The 13,818-nt window shown below is 40.9% G+C and overlaps 1 protein-coding gene and 1 long non-coding RNA gene across 4 annotated transcripts in view; one reads left to right on the top strand and one right to left on the bottom strand.

Moving 5' to 3' along the window:
- The window catches only part of LOC129525680 (uncharacterized), a 50,331-nt gene that overhangs the window by 18,903 nt on the left and 17,610 nt on the right, over positions 1 to 13,818 (bottom strand). The window contains exon 5 of one of the 2 annotated variants that reach the window (XR_008670106.2): positions 8,238 to 13,681. The exons of the other annotated variant lie outside the window; for it this stretch is intronic. This is a non-coding gene — a long non-coding RNA (uncharacterized lncRNA). Of the gene's footprint in view, positions 1 to 8,237; positions 13,682 to 13,818 lie in introns of those variants that run through there. 2 annotated transcript variants of the gene reach the window in all.
- The window catches only part of PTPRB (protein tyrosine phosphatase receptor type B), a 121,015-nt gene that overhangs the window by 90,695 nt on the left and 16,502 nt on the right, over positions 1 to 13,818 (top strand). For both annotated transcript variants that reach the window (XM_004053562.5, XM_004053563.5), the window contains 7 exons: positions 7,087 to 7,193; positions 10,770 to 10,869; positions 11,708 to 11,791; positions 11,886 to 11,903; positions 12,026 to 12,107; positions 12,717 to 12,807; positions 13,500 to 13,576. In XM_004053562.5, coding sequence (XP_004053610.3) covers positions 7,087 to 7,193; positions 10,770 to 10,869; positions 11,708 to 11,791; positions 11,886 to 11,903; positions 12,026 to 12,107; positions 12,717 to 12,807; positions 13,500 to 13,576 — 559 coding nt within the window. The remainder of the gene's footprint in view (positions 1 to 7,086; positions 7,194 to 10,769; positions 10,870 to 11,707; positions 11,792 to 11,885; positions 11,904 to 12,025; positions 12,108 to 12,716; positions 12,808 to 13,499; positions 13,577 to 13,818) is intronic.

Below are 13,818 nucleotides of genomic sequence, written 5' to 3'. Positions count from 1 at the left end.
TAGGCTACCGTCTTGGATATAGAGCTACTGACATCCAACATTATTACTTCTGCAGAGGATGTACCTTCTCTGTTGGGTGTTGGAAGAGCTGATACCTAACCAATATGGCAGTAAATTAGGTTTTCCATGGGCCAGTGTTCATTCTGCTTTGTTGATGCTGAGGTCTTATTGGTTCTCACATATTTGAAGTATCACTCCTAGGTCTCAGTAGAAAAAAAAACTCTCCTGCCACTTCCAAAAGGAGACTATGACGTAGCGTTACACCCAAGAGAGTTCTTAGCCCCTCCCTCACATCAAAAAAGTCAGACAGATGTTTTTCCTAAAACAAAGCACTCATTTTTGGCAGGAACTCTGTAAAGCTACCTTTACCCAGGACTCACCAGACACTTACTGTTACCTCCCAGGCAAGGTCAGCACCTCCAGATTAAACAAACACAAACTTTTTAGTCATACTTACTTCAAAAAGAGACCATACGAGCCTACCTAAAGGAAACAAGATTTCAGAAGAACAAGGGAGAAACATGAAAGATCAGAGAACCAGGATTTATCAGTTCCTGTAAGAATCAAGAGATGTGGCTGGGCGTGGAGGCTCACGCCTGTAATCCCAGCACTTTGGGAGGCCGAGGTGGGCGAATCACTTGAGGTCAGGAGTTCAAGACTAGCCTGGCCAACATGGTAAAACTCCATCTCTACTGAAAACACAAAAGTTGGGCAGGCATGGTGGTGCACGCCTGTAATCCCAGCTACTCGGGAAGCTGAGGCAGGAGAATTGCTTGAACCCTGGAGGTGGAGGTTGCAGTAAGCTGAGATCATGCCACTGTACTCCAGCCTGGGCGACAGAGCAAGACTCCATCTAAAAAAGAAAAAAGAAAAAAAAAAAGATTCAAGAGATTCCTCAGCTCCTTGGTTACCTGGGCTCAAGGAAACTCAAGCAAAAGTCACCTAAGGGCTATTTTCTTTTTGAGTTGGAAAACTGAAGCTGATTTAGTTTGTTTACTTATGGAAAGGGGAGGGGTGAAGATAACTCATTACTAAATTTCAAAGAGAGTAAGAAGCTATAAAAAATTTGTGTCTGGACCAGAGCCCACCAATCTCCCAGCACCCATAGTAACTGTGGAGGTCTTTGGAAGAGCCCCTGCATTTGAGTTCCAGCTCTGCCACTTTTTAACTGTGTAAGCAGCATTTCAATTCTCTAATCCTCATCTTCCTCACCTGCAAAGCTCCATAAGGTTGTCCTAAGTAGTAGTCCTGAGTATGTGACAGATCAAACCTAGTCATGTCCCTTCTAAATTAAGGTTTTCCCATAGTTCCCATTCACTTACCAGAGCAAGAGCAGATTCCAGTACAGGGCACACTGAGCCCTGCTTTCTCCTGCCTGCCTCACCAGCCTTGTCTCCAATCATATTTGCTCCAAGTACCCACTGCTCTCTTGCTACTCCTCACTCCTCAGAGTTCCTGAATGTGACATGGTTCTTTTATACGCCTGAGCCTTTGCATAATCTTTTCACTCTCAGATGCTTTCCGCTCTTATCTGGCTGGCGAATTCTCTGTACACTTCAAAAGCCAGCTCAACCCTCAGCCACCCACACTATCCTGTCAGCCCACAGCTAGGCAGTTGGGTGCTCCATCAGCCCCATGTCCACGTCCCCATCACCGTCTGCCTACATTCCTCTAATCCTACATTTACAGTGGCTTTTAACCCTTTATCGAATTACCTGCTCTCTTTACTAGACTGCAAGAACTCACAGTCCAACAGGGGAGACAGATGTGTCATTGGTTACAAAACAATATGGCAAGTTCCTGGCACAAAAGATGTGCTTGTGAAATGTTTATGAACAAATACGGGAATGAGCCAAGATGCTCTAAGGATGTAACACATTCGTGTTATGGCTTCATCATCTCTGTGTACATATTTGTTTTTCAGAACACACCTTTCCTATATTTCTCCAATATATATGTTTACTTCAGTCCTGTTAAAAGCATGCCAGACAGATTATGCTTGATGAGAGGAGGTGTCATCTCCCAAAGCACATCAGAGAACCACATGCAAATCAGCCTCTTGCATGGTGGCTGCTGAACTCAGTCCAGTCAGAATTCTGCCTGTCTCAAGACAATCATTACCACAGTGACCCTTTGGCATCCTTTTTTAGGCATCCTTTTTTCCAAAGCGAATAGGTGGACAGGAAATAGCATGGAAAAAGAATAATTAGGATTGAGAAATGGGAAATGCTAGGTTTAGCTGATACGCAAGTTTATTATGTCAACAGATATAATGTGTTTCATTCATTGTTGGGTTCCTGTGATTCATATGTATTATTCCATCATTCCATATGGAAAGAGAAAGGGCAGATCATTATGGTGAGAGAGAGTTGGAAGGTTAGGAAAGTGCTGGTCTGGTTTTGTTTTTATTCTAAGTAGAAGAGCAGTGTGACCATAGTAAGGTGGTCAGCTTCTCCTGACCTCGTTTTCTTCAAAGGAAGGAAATTGAACCACATGATCTCTAACTTTCTGCTATAGAATTCTGATTCTGGACACATTTAAAGTGGAAAAAATTCTATCAGATATTTGTTCATTAAAAATAGTGTCTTGTTATTGTGTCATATTCATAATTATCTTTCTATAATATATTCAGCACGTTTTATTGCCTTTTCTGGCAATACGTGTTGTTGGGTGATAGATAAATAAGGTGGAGCCACTGCCTTCAAGAAGCTTACAATGTGGAGACAGAAAGAAGCCACATCTGCAAAATAGAGGCAGAAATGTTGAAGGACATAAGCAATAAAGGAAAATAAATTCTGTGAAGGTTCAGAAGGCTTCTCAAAGGATGTATTAAAACACAGGAATTAAAACATAGGAAAGGATTTAGAAATACCCAGATAGGGACAGAAGGAGATTCAATGTGGAAGGAATAGTGGGAGTCAAAGTGTGGAGGTTTAAATACACAAATTGTTTAGAGAAGAACAAACAGTCCAGTTTCAAGCAGAGGGTGAATAAAAAGGAGTAGACTGGGATGATAGGACGAGAGAGGACTGTGGGTGGGTGCTAAGTGCTGGGCTGGGGAAAGTAGTTGTGATATTCATTTTTGGAAAAGTTTTAAGGGAAGAGTGCCTGATAACCCATTAATTTTAAGCTGAACTTATACTAGGTAATTATCTCCTTCCTAAAGGTCCTTTTTATTTGCATCCATTCAGTACTTTGTGTTTACACTTGTGATTTCAGAGCAGACCATGTCAAGGTTGTTACAGCCAATGCTTTTATTTTACAGATGAGTCATAAAGAACTTTAGGGACCATTCAAGTAGCCAGCAATGGAGTAAGGGTGAGAACTAGACTTCAGATCCTCTTGTTCCTAGCCCAGGCTTTTTTCATCCTTCCTACAAAAGTCATGGCGTGCGTGTGTGTGCGTGTGTGTGTGTGTGTGTGTGTCTGTGTGTCTGTGTGAGAGAGAGAGAGAGTCTTGCTGTGTTGCCCAGGCTGGAGTGCAGTGGTGTGATCTCCACTCACTGCAACCTCCACTTTTTAGATTCAAGCGATTCTCATGCCTCAGCCTCCCAAGTAGCTGGGACTACAGGCACGCATCACCACAGGCCTGGCTAATTTTCGTATTTTTAATAGAGATGGGGTTTCACCGTGTTGGCCAGGCTGGCCTCAAATTCTTGGCCTCATGTGATCTGCCTGCCTTGGCCTCCCAAATTGCTGGAATTACAGGCATGAGCCACTGTGCCCAGCCAGAAGTCATTGCTTTTAACCAAAAATTAAGCCATGAGGAAATAAGAAAAGAGATCTGCACTAGGAGCCAGAAATATGAAGTTCAGTTTTCGTTCATATCTTTCTGTGTGATCTTCGAGAAGACATGGACTCTCTCCTAGCTTCAGGTTCCAAACCTCTGAAGTAATATAATAAACTTCTTTATTATATTGGAGAGGTTGAACATGATCAAACAGAAACATGTTTGAAAAAGTCCTTATGGCTGGGCGCGATGTCTCACACTTGTAATCCCAGCACTTTGGGAGGCCAAGACAGGCAGATAGCTTGAGCCCAGGAGTTCAAGACTAGCCTGGGCAACATGGCAAAACCCCATCTGTAATAAAAATACAAAAATTAGCTGGCCATGGTAGTGTGCACTTGTAATCCCAGCTACTCAGGAGGCTGGGGTTGGAGCATCACTTGAGCTCGGGAGGTGGAGGTTGCAGTGTGCATTCCAACCTGGTGACAGAGCAAGACCCTGTCTCAAAAAAAAAAAAAAAAAGAAAAGAAAAAAGAAAGAAAAGAAAAGAAAGAAAAAGAAAAAAAGTCTTTCCACACTTATAAATAAGAAACTCTTATCAGAGAGACACTGAATTTCCAAATGTATAATAAATTAGCAACATATTTGCCAAGGCATTGGTGTTATAGTGGTTAGCATAGCTGCCTTCCAAAATTAGCAAAACACACCAACTCCTCACCTTCCCCTTTAATGTGTGGTGACTGCTTGTTTCCCTTTGTGGACCTTTCTCAATATACTTCCATTAACAGGCTGTTATTCCTGGAAGAACACCTTTTGACTTGGAATGGATCTTTTGGAGATGGAAGTTATAGATGTGATTTATCAATATCATCTTGATGTTCATTTTACAGGATTACACTCGGATCTGGGCATAAGTTAGAAGAAGGGGGAGCAGGGTCAGAACAATTTGCCCTGGCCTAGTACCGCTTCAGCATTATCACAGGACATGCCCAGATACCTCTGGGTTCAAGAAATATAGATTTAAAAAAAAAAAAAAAAAGGAGTACTTCACGTCACTTTCATAGAATTGAAATTAACAGTAGCAAAAGTTTTCCCATATAAACCAAGCCTAATACCCCATCAGTTCAATTAGAGAATCTTCACAATAGGAGGGACTTAAGAAGTCACCCAAGCCAATCTTTAACTTAGTGCAGCGATGCCCTCCTCCAGCTTCCCTGGGACTGCTTCTCCTCCAGCCTCTACTTGAATCCCACTCCCATCTTCCAACCCCCAGTGACTGGGAGCTCTCAACCTAGGAGGCAGCTCATATTCTAATGTTAGAAAACAGCTTAATGTTCCTAAACTCCTCCTTCCTTATAAATTCAGCCTACAGAGCCTAATTCTTCCTTCAAGAAGAAAAATAATCATGTTGTTTTCCTCTTCTACATGGCAGCCTTCCTTAAATCTGAAGCTAACTATATTATGTCCCTTGAAGTCTTCTCTATCATTGTTCAGGTCAGTCACTCAAATGATCTCTAATTCATCCTAAAATATGCCCCCAGAAATTGAGTGCAGCTCTCCAGATTGGGCTGACTTATGCAGAGAGCATGAAACTTAGATCCTATGATAGGGATCACAGGCTTCTCATTCAAGCAGAGGTTACAGATCTGTGTGTTTGTAGCTCCATCTTGCTTGTTTATTGAATTTAGGACCAGCTGATTTCCAGGCACTATCCCACATGGACATGTGGACAGCCACCTCAGCAACTCTCCTGCTCAGGTGACTGGAATAATGCCAGTGTCAGCTGGATAGTTGTAAATCAATGCCTCACTGTCCCTCTAAATCGAGTATATCCCAAGCAAAGCATATCCTCCTTCACCAGTCTGTCTTTTTTTTTTTTTTTTTTTTGAGGTGGAGTCCTGCTTTGTCACCCAGGCTGGAGTGCAGTGGCATGATCTTGGCTCACTGCAGCCTCCACCTCCCATGTTCAACTGATTCTCCTGCCTCAGCCTCCCAAGTAGCCAGGATTACAGGTGCCCGCCACCATGCCCGGCTAATTTTTGTATTTTTAGTAGAGACGGGGTTTTGCCACGTTGGCCAGGCTGATCTCGAACTCCTGACCTCAGGTGATCCGCCTGCCTTGGCCTCCCAAAGTGCTGGGACTACAGGCGTGAGCCACCGCTCCCAGCCTGTCTCCTTATTTCTATCAACGATCCCACTGTTCTCTTGAGTGACATGAGCTCAAGTCTTAGGCCATCCTTGATTCTCCCCTGCTTCTCTTCAGTCTGGGCCCCATCTAGTTCCTCCTCTCAGTGCTTTTCACAGTCTTCTTTCCATTCTCATTGCCAGGGCTCCTGGCCAGGGCCCTGTGTCCTTGGCCTGACTATCCCAGCAGTCTCTTCATTGAGCTCTCTGCTCCAGCCACCTCACCTCCTATGCCCACACACACTGTTTCCTCCATATTCTACCATTCCTCATTTGCCGTTGTATATATGCTTTCTTATTTTGCTATTTGCCTGATTCCTTTGTATTTTGTCTTTCAAGTTTCCAAGACTAGTGACCATACATCTCTTTTTAACTTCAGCAATTTATAAAGCAATCCTTTAACAAATATTTCCTGTTGACAATAAATATGATATTAGAATATTTTTAGATAAAATGATCTTTAGAAAATAGTGCCAAAAGATGAGATACGTAAGTTAAAATAACAACAATAATATTGATATTTGGGCCACTTGACTTCTCTAATGGGCATCATCTCAGAGTTACTTCCTCCACAACTGATCTGTCTGGATCTTCCCAAACCCCCCAGTCTACTTCTCAATAGTTTTCCCTCATGTTAGTAGGTGACACCTCCATTCTTCCAGTTGTTCCCCAGCCAGAACATGTGGAATCATCCATACTCTATATTCATCAGCAAATCTTTTAGTTCTTCCTTTGATATATCCAACACTTATCACTCACTGCCTTCATCACTACCATTCTGAATAAAGCAGTCCCACATGCTTTATTCCCATTGCTTTCCATCTTCCTTACCCTGCTCTTTTCTTTTTCATAGCACACATCTCATCTGATTTATTTGTGTGTTTATTGTCTGACTTCCTCCATGAGAATGTAACCTCTGGAATGGCAGGGACTTTGTTTTGTTCCTTGCAAAGTCCCAGCTCCTAGAACAGTGATTGGCGTGTGGCAGGGGCTCAATAAATATTTATGAATAAATTGATGAATGAATGCATGAACCCAGGTCTATCCGATACCATAACTCATATTCTACCCTGCTACACACTGACCAGGAACCCGCCCTATTTCTCCTTGAACACATTTTTCAGCTACTGTGTTCAACAACTAATTTATATTTAAATAAATCGGTTTTCTTTTCAGAATCAGCATTCGAGCTTTTACACAGCTCTTTGATGAGGACCTGAAGGAATTCACAAAGCCACTCTATTCAGACACATTTTTTTCTTTACCCATCACTACTGAATCAGGTAAGGCTAACCTTTACATCATGTTCTACCAACTGCCATGTCACCTACAAGAGCCTCTAATGGGGAGATATTGGCTGATGGTGGGGGGAACATTTATTTTCATTTGGAACTTAATCTTTATGTGACCAAAAATTGATGTGGATCAAAGGGATTGTACAACTTCTCTAGAAGAATGGATTGAAAGGGGGTTAATCTAAAAAGAAGGTGGAAGTACAGTTTTTTTTCTATTAAAAATGAATTATTTTCTAAATAGTGAATGAAAACCATTAAAATCAAGAGTTTTCACAGGCCAAAATACAAGTTACTACAAAACGCTTTCAGTTAAAAGTGAGAATGTATATATGCATATACACAGAAATGCTCAGGAAAAAAAAGACTAAAAGAAAAAAACACCAAAGTATTAATGATGTGTATCTCAAAGTAATGGAAATACAGGTGATTTTTCTTCCTTTTGCTTATTATGTGTTGACTTTGTAGTATTAAAAACCATTAATATAAAAGACCATAACAATTTCTGAAAGAGACTTCTCTAGTGTGTTAGAGGGAAAGCCTGAGTAATAATAGTGGCTAGTATTTACTGTTCACCTTCTCTATGGAGACATAGTTTTAAGCATTTTACATGGGATAACTTGTCCAATTCTCATGACAGTCTTTTGAGGTAGATGCTATTATCATCCCCATTTTAAAGATGAGGACATGAGGCACCAAGAGATTAAGTAATTTGCCCAAGATGGTGCAGCTGAATTCTGGCACTTTCTGCCCAAGCGTACAACCTCTGCACTGCCCTGTCTCTGAATACTTCCACCAGGCTGAGAATAGCATCATTTCATCACCTTCCTTCCCAACACCATCGTCTGCGTAGCCTTTTCCTGTAACCCGTGTTCTGCAATGCTTGATCTCTAGGTCTGGGAAGTTCTTTACAGCTAAAACTGTCTCTCATGCTGCATGACAAACGATGACTCAGCCTCACAAACATTCCAATCTATTTATGCCAAATATAGGGATAATCTCCCAATTTCAAGCCAAAGGGGGATGACAACACAGTTAAGAGGATTTAGATGTCTTTACTTATAATGTAGGGACTTTGTAAACACAATTCTTTCCTTTTTGAAATATTGTTACATGACAAAAATTGCATGTAGTCCAGTACAGGAAGACAGTAAACGTATATTCAAAAAAGGATATTAACTACATTCAAGGAAAGATGATTGTGTTGATTTGATGAGTCTTGAAAAGCAACATGGAACAAACAAATCTAAGGTCTTAAAATGCAACTTCAAAAATGGGCCACTTCATAGACGTAAATTTAAGGGATAACACAGTAACACTTTTACAAGAAAACATAGGTGTAAATCTTTGTAACCTTGGATTAGAAAATAGCTTTTTAGATATGACACCAAAAGCATAAGCTACAAAAGAAAAAATGGATACTCTGGATTTAATCAAAGTTAAAAACTTGTGCTTCAAAGGACACTATCAGCAAAGTAAAAAGACAACCTACAGAATAGGGAGAAAATATTTATTTTCCAAATCACGTATCTGATAAGGGCCGAATAGTATATAAAGAACTCTTACCTCACAATTTAATAATAAAAACACAAATTACACTATATATATATAGTGTAATATATATATTTTTTTCCTTTTTTTTTTTTCTTTTTTTTGAGACAGTCTCGCTGTGTTGCCCAGGCTGGAGTGCAGTGGTGCGATCTCGGCCCGCTGCAAGCTCCGCCTCCCAGGTTCACGCCATTCTCCTGCCTCAGCCTCCTAAGTAGCGGGGACTACAGGCGCCCGCCACCACGCCCGGCTAATTTTTTGTATTTTTAGTAGAGACAGGGTTTCACGTGTTGGCCAGGATGTTCTCGATCTCCTGACCTCGTGATCCACCTGTCTCGGCCTCCCAAAGTGCTGGGATTACAGGCGTGAGCCACCACGCCAGGCCATATATATATATATATTTTTTTTTTTTTCAAGACGGAGTCTTGCTCTGTCACCCAGGCTGTAGTGCGGTGATGCCACCTTGGCTCAATGCAACCTCCACCTCCCAGGTTCAAGCAATTTTCCTGCCTCAGCCTCCCCAGTAGCTGGGACTACAGGCATGCGCCTGTAGTAATTTTTGTATTTTTAGTAGAGACAAGGTTTCACCATGTTGGCCAGGCTGGTCTCAAACTCCTGGCTTCGTGATCTGCCTGCCTCAGCCCCCAAAAATGCTGGGATTACAGGTATGAGCCACCATGCCCAGCCAAATTACACAATATTTAAATGGGCAAAGGCTCTGAATAGACATGTCTCCAAAGAAGATATACAGTTGACTAAAAAGCACATGAAAAGATGCTCAACATCATGAGTCATTAGGGAAATGCAAATCAAAATGACAAGAAGATACCACTTCACACCCAGTAGCATGGCTATAATCAAAAAGGCAGTAACAAGAGTTAGTGAGGATATGAAGAAATCAGAACCTTCCATACACTGCTTATGAGAATGTAAAATGGTGACACTGCTTTGAAAAAGTTTATAGAAATATTAAACCTAGAGTTACCATACGACCCAGCAATTTCACTCATCAGTATATACCCAGGAGAAATGAAAACATATGTCCACATAGAAACTTGTACATGAATGTTCATAGCAGCATTATTCATAATCGCCAAAAAGTAGAAGCAATTTAAATGTCCATCAATGGATAAACAAAATGTGATATATCCATACAACGGACGATTATTCAACCATAAAAAGGAATGAAATCTTGGTATATGCTATAACATGGATGAACCTTGAAAACGTTATGCTAAATGAAAGGAGCCAGTCACAAAAGATCACAGATTTATGATTTCATTTCTATGAAACATCCAGAATAGGCAAATCCACAGACACAGAAAGTAGATTAGTGGTTGCCAGGGATCGCGGGGAGGGAGGAATGGGACTGACTGCTAATAGGTATGTGGTTTCTTTTGAGGGTGATGAAAATGTTTTAAAATTGATTGTGGTGACATTTGCAAAACTTTGACTAAAGACCACTGAATTGTACAATTTATAGATGGGTGAGTTGCATGCTATATGAATGATATTTCAATAAAGCTATTTTAAAAATGAGGCCACTCTTACCTCTTCATAAACTCCCAGTAGCGTTACCATACCAGATAATAAAAATAAGACTTCTTAAAATAGCTCCAAGCAATCCACTGGATTTTCCAAAGCCCCAGATGCTGTGTAACATGTTTTATATAAATGAAATTACATTTTTATCTTGGTGGCAAACTTATGGCCTTTATCTTAGGTGCCCCAAGCTTTATATACAAGTGCAAAGTCCAAAATTCCTCTATAAGCTATGCACCATTAACTTCAAAAGTATACAGTGACACCTGGCCTCACTGCTACAGGGTGGGAGCCAGCCTTTCATCTTCTTAGGTGCATACTCATAGCCTTTGGAAAGTAAATGCCTCATCGTGGGCATCACTTGAATTCTATTTGTAATAACATTACTTGGGAGATATGGCTTCAATAGCTTTCTTACTGGTTCCCTAGCACTAATTTTCCCACCTGCATTTGTTGTTTCTATCTGGATTATTGTAGAGCCCTTGTTTGGAGCTATTGAAGGTGTGAGTGCTGGTCTGTTTTTAATTGGCATGCTAGTGGCTGTTGTTGCCTTATTGATCTGCAGACAGAAAGTGAGGTAAGTACAAAGATCCTTTTGGTGATTGGACCCACAACTTTAAAAATGCAACTGAAAATTCCCTTTAGGCTGAAAACTAAGAAGGGAAAGTAATTTAATTTTTCCAGGTTAAATTGTCACTGTTTTCTCAATAAAAACAAGTCAAACTCTAAAGCCATGAGTCACTTTTCTCAGCTCTTTTATATCCCATTGATGAATTCAGCCCTTACCAAAGGACTGAGGGGCCATCTATAGCTTTATTTAAAGATGAAGTGACTCCTTTTGCACAGGAAAAAAAATATTTGTGTGTGTGTGTGGTTCATATCCTCATGAAGACAGAGATGTTTGCAAATTGCATGCCCAAGTGCTTTTCTGAAATATCCTGAAAAGTGTGGTTGACATCACCATTTTGTAGTTCATATCTGCCATCCTAATTTAAGAAGGGACCAAAAAGAACCAAATAGCATGTGGCCCCAAGTGTCGTGCCTTCTTCTCTTAGTGAATTTTTTTCTTAATTTGGCACATGTTCTTCTTTATTGAAGTCGTGTCTGGCATCTAAAATTTACTGGATTTTTTTTAAGCAAAGTTTTATTGAGAATGTGGGAAGTGATTATAACCTGTAGCCAAAAACCAGGAGACAAATCTTCAGTTTTTGCAGAGATCCGTTTCTGGGTGGGAATGATCTACTTTATTCTCTTTCCTTTCCCTCCCTCAGAGATGTTGGCTGAGTGCAAATCTATATGAATACTGAAAAACCCATATTTGCACAAACATCCACAGCCTTACTTACCATAAATGGAAAAATTTGTTCAAGCCAAGTATCATAATCAGAATAAAAGTTATCTCCCTTATGTTTCAGCCATGGTCGAGAAAGACCCTCTGCCCGTCTGAGCATTCGTAGGGATCGACCATTATCTGTCCACTTAAACCTGGGCCAGAAAGGGTAAGCACCACATTTGCCTTCGTATAATTTGTTGAAAGATGGTATTATGTGAAATTTGCTAACAAAGTCTTCCTCTTTTGGCTTCTCTTCACAGTAACCGGAAAACTTCTTGGTAAGAGAGAGAACACATTAATTACTATATTATCTGCCTTTGAAATATGAGTCAGAATAGTTATGGCACTTTCCCTTTTCTGCAGTAACTCTCTTTTCTTTTTGTTTCATTTTTAATTACAGTCCAATAAAAATAAATCAGTTTGAAGGGCATTTCATGAAGCTACAGGCTGACTCCAACTACCTTCTATCCAAGGAATACGAGGTACAACTCAGGCAGAATGAAGCTTCAGCATCCCTAGTTCTTAGCAGAATTTCCTTCCTAATGTTTACTGTGTCATCATAGGCTGATTGAGCTCAGAAGTTAGGAGGCTGCTTAGAATCTCAGCTGAGCACTCTTTTATGCCTAAACTATGCCCTGAATAGAATATACCATCTAATCTTAGAGGCCAGCTTGAGCTCCAGAATAACACAGCAAACCAAGGGCTACCTGGATCAGATAGTAAGGAAGAATTAACAAATCTCAAATGCAGACCTAATGCTGTCAGATATTCAGCCTGGCCATTTGCTTGGCTGGAAGATGCCGTGGTTTCGCAAAAAGCACGTAGCTTTTGGAATTGATTCTCAGGTTTGCCACTTGGGTGACCCGGGGCACATCAGTTATCCTGTCTGAGCCTCACCTGTAAAATAGTGAGACCACCACCTCCCTTGTGGGGCTGTTGTGGGGATCAGGGCTAATGCATGTTGAGTACTAGGCATTCATAAACAATAGCTAGTGTATATATTTTCATGTTATTATGTATCTCCAGGACTGTATGATTTGCTTTATTCTATTTCATATTCTCCACTTACAAACTCATATTTGACCTAACAGGAGTTAAAAGACGTGGGCCGAAACCAGTCATGTGACATTGCACTCTTGCCGGAGAATAGAGGGAAAAATCGATACAACAATATATTGCCCTGTAAGTTTTGTGTCAAAATTTGTAATACTGTCTTCCTCTAGCCATTTCTGCATTTTTCTCCAAAAATGAAATGAGGCCAAAGAAATATAATATAGCTCGATATGGACAATCTCAAGCTCTGAATGCCTTTAATAAGAAATGGCTTGTATATTCCTGCACTTCCCTCCAGAGAGATAATAGCCAGTTTAAATTCTGGTTATGAAAGTCCTCTTATGCTGTTGACATTTCCCCATGTGATACTATTGCTTCTCTTTGGAGGCTAAGCAGTAAATGGGGTTAACAGCAAGGGCTCTGACATCAAGCAGACCTGGGTTTGCTTAGCAAAGTCTTCGGTTAGCAATTTCTACTTAAATTTCCTTACCCCATTAGGTAAAGCAATAGAAGGTAGGTTTTCTGGATTGTATTCATTCCAGCAGTGAAAGGGAGCTGGCCACTCCATCAGGCAAATGTGGTAATGTTAGAAAGGGAAGCACAGATGGGGCTTCATGTTGTCTCCTGTGTCTGACTGGTTATAGGCCACCTATGCAACGTGGGGCAAGTTAGTTACCCTGCCTGAGCCTCATCTGCAAAATGGAGATAAGATCACTTCCCATCTGTGGCTGTTGTGGGGATCAGAGCTAAGGCACATCACACACATCACATAAACTGTAGAAAAGTCACTCCAAGACTCAGCAGCAAATCTCTCCTTCCAGATGATGCCACGCGAGTGAAGCTCTCCAATGTAGATGATGATCCTTGCTCTGACTACATCAATGCCAGCTACATCCCTGTAAGTGACCCACTAGGCCATAGTGTTCAGGATGAGGCTTTGGTGGGTGGCTACACTGGAGATGCCACTCCTCCATGTTCCCGTTATTCTTAGGTCTGGAAACACCTGTAGATTTCAGAAGAGCACGTCTGAATGCCATAAAAAAAATGGGGTATCCAATTCAGTTCCCGCTACGCCACATTTTTCACAATGGCTATAGTCAAATGAAATTATGAGCCGAAGATGCATTTTCATAGATAAAT

Source organism: Gorilla gorilla, chromosome 10 (genome assembly GCF_029281585.2).
Source record: "Gorilla gorilla gorilla isolate KB3781 chromosome 10, NHGRI_mGorGor1-v2.1_pri, whole genome shotgun sequence".
Classification (NCBI taxonomy): domain Eukaryota; kingdom Metazoa; phylum Chordata; class Mammalia; order Primates; family Hominidae; genus Gorilla; species Gorilla gorilla.
The sequence above is the reverse complement of the archived record's forward strand: the minus strand, read 5'-3'. Positions and strand labels throughout refer to the sequence as shown.